This window comes from Dipodomys ordii, unplaced genomic scaffold, assembly GCF_000151885.1.
Source record: "Dipodomys ordii isolate 6190 unplaced genomic scaffold, Dord_2.0 Scaffold22, whole genome shotgun sequence".
Classification (NCBI taxonomy): Eukaryota; Metazoa; Chordata; class Mammalia; order Rodentia; family Heteromyidae; genus Dipodomys; species Dipodomys ordii.
Window position 1 is genome coordinate 4780611 of NW_012267238.1, and position 5402 is coordinate 4786012.

General features: G+C 41.3%; 1 protein-coding gene across 1 annotated transcript in view; it reads right to left on the minus strand.

The window, feature by feature from the left end:
• The window catches only part of Map6 (microtubule-associated protein 6), a 68008-nt gene extending 67629 nt beyond the window's left edge, over nucleotides 1-379 (minus strand). The window contains exon 1 of the mRNA XM_013013967.1: nucleotides 376-379. Within this exon, the coding sequence (XP_012869421.1) occupies nucleotides 376-379 (4 nt within the window). The remainder of the gene's footprint in view (nucleotides 1-375) is intronic.
• Nucleotides 380-5402: the final 5023 nt, after the last annotated feature.

Consider the following 5402-nt stretch of genomic DNA (forward strand, 5'->3'; position numbering starts at 1 on the left):
AGCCAGAAGTAGAGCTGTAGCTCAAGTGGTAGAGCACTAGCCTTGAGCAAAAAAAACCTCAAGGACAGTACATAGGGTCCTGAGTTCAAGTCCCAGTCTTGGCACATTAAAAAAAAACTATCTTCTAGTGGTTTCATGAGAATAGTCAAGAACTCAGAACTTGGAGTCAACCCAAATCTGCATGGTTCAAATCCTGGCTTTTGTAGTCCTTGCTATATGGCCATGGGCAAATCGTGTCAACTTCCTGACCTTTAATTTCAAATTAAAGGGGATATAAATTCTGAACCTGCAATTTGTCCTGAAAACCAAAATGACAGAATGGACTGAAAGTGGTTACCACAACATCTGACATATGATGAACTACCAGTGACTCACCCATTGGGTGGCTATTAGTATTCAAAAGGCCTACAGAGAAGACCCATAGGTGGTGCTTCCCAAGCAAGCCTGTTACATGCCTTCACCCAAGTGCTTGCTCTTCCAAGTACATTTTCCCCCCTCAAGGCTAGGACTTTACCTCTTGAGCCACAGCTCTACTGGCATTTTACTGGTTAATTAGAAATCAGACTCATACACTTTTCTTCCCTGGGTTTCAAACCTTAATCCTCAGATCTCAGCCTCCTGAATAGCTAGGGTTACAGGCAGGAGCCACTGGTGCCTGGCCCAGTCCAGGTATCCATTGATCTCTCCTTGAGATCTTTCTGTGACTGCACTATCCTCCACTCCCTACTTATAGTAGGGAAAAGAAAGTCATTGATGTGTTTAGGATATGATTGCAAAACAGTCTATTTTTTTTTCTTTTCAACCTTAGAATCAGGATGAAATGACAGCTGTGAGGGGTCAATTGTGTGCTGAACTTCCACCTACTCTGATCTTTGCCTCTTGGTGACTTGATTTGAATTCTATAAATAAAATGATGCCTGGCACTGTTTCCCAGTCATCAGGAGATACATTTCTATAAGCAACATAATCTGGTCTCACACTTTCTCCCTTTAACCTACAGAACTCTCTCCATTTGACTTCTATCTTGGCTGATGTCTTTATGATAATGATTTCCAAAGGAAAAAAGGATGGGATATTGCAGAAGGGATGGCAATTATGTTATCTTGAGATATTAACTTCCTTTCATTTTGTATGTGTGCTTTTCTGATGACTACTTTGTGCCTTGGGCACTGTGGGACACAAATGGATTCTACTTGGGAGGAGTCCCCAATACGTGTGTGTTATTGGAGGACCAGGGGGGACAGACACATAAGAAAATGATTAGCAAATGAAGGAGAGTGATAGAGGGGGTAGTCTGTTTAAGGCACACTGTTATGTATAAATGGTGATGTCAGAATGAGTCCCCTGTACAACTAATCAATGCTAATGAAAATGTGAAGAAAGAGAAAGCAATTTAACCAACAATTGAGGTGAGCACAGATGTTGAAAGAACAGCCAATTGTTGCAGTCTGCCACAACCAGGGGAAGGGGGGAATCCAATGATGGGAGACTAGCTGAAGAACTGAGGTTTTGGAAGACCAGGGGACCCAAAGCCGTTCTTGCTGTCGGATTCTGGAATCCCACTAACAAGAGTTTTTATTTAGTACAGGGAGAGGGGACCAAAGATATGTGCAAAGGCTAGGGTTACAAACATTAACACGAGGCATAGACATTCCACAAACTCTCATTTTAACATACTTAGGGCTGTAATTTGACACTTTGTATTGCCTAGACTGCTCAATCTTCCCAGGGCCCTAGCCCCCAGCATTCTGGGAGCTTTACTGATAGACTGGAATTCCAATCTCTTGGCCCCTTCAGACCTCACAGCTTCAGCTTGGCACAGGACTCTTTGGCTTGGCACAGACTCTTTGTTGTTGTTGATCGTGGAGCTTTAACTCTGGGCCTGGGTGCTGTCCCTGAGCTCTTCAGCTCAAGGAAGGCACTCTACCACTTGAGCCACAGTGGTTAATTGGAGATAAGAGTCTCACAGACTTTCTTGCTTGGGCTGGCTTTGAACCGTCATCCTCAGATTTCAACCTCCTGGGCAGCTAGGATTACAGGTGTGAGCCACGGGTGCCTGGTCCCCCTTTCTTATTATTTAAAAAGCATACTTTTCATTTCTGCTTGAGCTAGCAGATGCTAGAAGATGGACATTGAAATAGGCAGGGAGTCAGCAAAATAATCACTAATATGAAAGCTAGTGGGTCTAGAAGGGGCCAAATCCAGGAAGACCATTTTGGAAGTCCCCAGTTATTATTGCTTTTTAACTTGCCCAGTTCCTTTTTGAGCTGCTCCAGTTGATTCTGAATCTTTTGAGAATTGTCAATTATATTAAAACAACACAATCCTTCAAATTGCTCACATCCTAAATGATTTTTTAATAGCAAATAACCTATGGCAGCTAAATTTGATAAAATTTCTGTTCTCAACTCTCTCATTTCCTGACTTATTTCTCCCAAAATTTTTGGTACATGTATTACAAGCCCAGAAACTGGTAGAATAAAGACTTCAGCTACAGTCATATCAGCAGTATTTAATAGCACAAGATTGTCATCACAATTTGGGGGGAGATCACGCCTCATACATCCCTCATTCTGATGGGTCAAATTACTAAGTAACAGAGACACCACTCTCCCAACATAGCAGAGTCCTGAATTATTTTTCTTTAGAGCATGATATGCCTTTCCTTCACAAAAGAAAGACCAGCCAATGCCAAATCTTTTTCCTTTAGACAAATTAAGTCTTCTTACAAAGGAACAATTACTAAGGTCATCTATGTAGTTGAAACACGAGCACTTATGATAGACTATAAATTCAAGGTCTAAAGTTCACTCATCCTCTGAGCTCTCATCTTCCTGCTGACTAATTTCATCCTGAGTTATATTTCTGTACCCTTCTAAGCTGACAGCAAGTCCAGCTGTAAGAAATGAGAGGCAAGCGACCAATACAGGCTCAAGGCTTTATTGGAGGACAGATCTGCCAGGCTGCTTCAAGCAGGAATGGAGGCAGCAGCAGAGTGGACAGGTGTGGATGGAATTTAAACAAAAGTTTAGGGGGCAGTCACATGGGTCACATTACAGGGACTATGGGAATTCAGGGGGAGAGTGAGTCCTGAGAAGGAGGTATTGCATGGCTATGGGAATTGAGGGGAAAGTCTCATTCTGAGGAGTGTAATGAGACGGTTGCAACTGGGGTGGGAATTTGTATCAGGAAAACAATACAGCATTGGGGAAACAAACTTAATGGACTTTTGTAAATAAGTAAGGACATGAGGCAGGGACTTAATCAGCAAGCTGACTCTGAGACCTTACTTAGACCAACCAAATCTTGCAACAGAATATTTTGTACAGAAGGGTCTTCCTAGATGCAAAAGGAATTTTTATTCACGGTATTAAGGGCCAATTGACTTCATAAATTTGGAAAACTGGTAAATTCTGATTTGGGGGCCAAATATATGGTGACATTTTTTCTCGTAAGAACACTGTCTTAACTGGGCCCCAGTGGCTCATGCCTGTGATCCTAGCTACTCTGGAGGCTGAGATCTGAGGGTCACGGTTCAAAGCCAGCCCAGGCAGGAAAGTCCATGAGACTCTTATCTCCAATAAACCACTCAGAAAACCGGAAGTGGCACAGTGGCTTAAGTGGTAGAAGGCTAGCCTTGAGTTGAAGAGCTGAGGGACAGTGCCCAGGCCCAAAGTTCAAACCACACCACACCACACCACACACACATACACACACACACACACACACACACACACACACACAATGCTTTCTTTTGGTAGCCTTTCTGTATTTTGGAAGAATTAAATTTTTCTTTCATCTTTGGAGGATAAGTGTAACTGTGCCAAACTGGATATTATCTCTCTTAAAATGATCAGATATGTTTATCCAGGGCCCCTCAAGTCTTTTCTGACTAAATACTTCAACTCTGTCTCTATACCAATGGATAGGTCCTGTTTCTTTTCTTTTTTTTCTTTTTTCCTTTTTTTTATTTCAGTTATCCTTATCCTCTTAAAAGATTCCTCCAGGGGTTTCTCAATGTTACTCTTTTAAAAAATATTTTTATTGTTGTTTTAGAGGTGATATACATATATCGTGATATGTACATTTCTTTCCTTTTGCTTAGTATCAGCTGTTCCCTCTTTCTCTCTCATTCTCTCCCTCCCATCACCACTCTTGATGCTTAATTCACTTTCATCAGTGTCCAGTATAGCTGATGGACCCTTCTGCTGTATTTTTTCATCTGCTTTCCAGTGATTCTGGGCCCTCCCCCCACCTTCCCTCAGAAGTACACATTTATACACCATATATGAGGTAAGGAACAAAGAGTTATCTAAAAATGATACAACAAATTAAGAAGTCCTTTGTCTCCTTATCTTTGGGGTTCTTTTCAGTATGTATATTATTTTATATACATATGAAGAGGTACTTGAGTATTACAATTTGATGCTTTTCTCCTAAGACTATCCTCTTTTGGTTTCACTGTGTATGGGTATCTTGAGTCCTGTTTACTTCGTCATATCTTGTTGAGTTTTAAGTCTAACACTGCATATCATGCGCCATTTGTCTCTCTGATCTTGGCTTACTTCATTCAACATGATTTGTTCTAGTTCCTTCCATTTTCCTGTGAATGCCATTATTTTATCCTTTCTAATGGCTGTGTAAAATTCCATTGTCTATACATACCACATTTTTTGGATCCATTCATCTGTAGTGGGGCATCTGGGTTGTTTCCATATCTTGGCTATTGTGAACAGTGCAGCAATGAACATGGAAGTGCATGCGTCCTTGTATCCTGATTCCAGTTGCTCAGGGTAGATGCCTAGGAATGATATGGCTGGGTAATAGAGAAGGTCTTTATTTAGCTTTCTGAGGAACCTCCAGACTGCTTTCCAGAGTGGTTGTATTAGTTTACATTCCCACCAGCAGTGCAGTAGAGTTCCTTTTTCTCCACATCCCTGCCAGCGTTGGTTGTCTGAATTCAGAATATAGGCCATTCTGACTGGGGTAAGGTGGTATCTCAGGGTGGTTTTTATTTCCATTTCCTTTACGGACAGGGATGATGAACTTCTGAGAAGTCTCTCTTTAGCTCCCTTGACCATTTAGTGATTAGTTTATTAGATTTGGGACTGATTAGTTTCTTGAGCTCCTTGTATATATTGTATATTAGGTCTTTGTTTGATGTATTGCCAGTAAAAATCTTTTCCCAATTGGTTGGCTGTCTTTCTAGTTTAGTAGCTATGTCTTTAGCTGTGCAGAAACTTTTATTTTAATGTAGTCCCATTTGTCGAGTCTCTCTCCTATCTGTTGTGCCACTGGAACTCTATTCAGGAAGTTCCTGCTGTGCGTATAAGTGCTAGTGTTTCTCCTACTCTGTCTTGCCGTAGTTTCAGAGTTTCTGGTTTGATGTTGAGGTCTTTAAT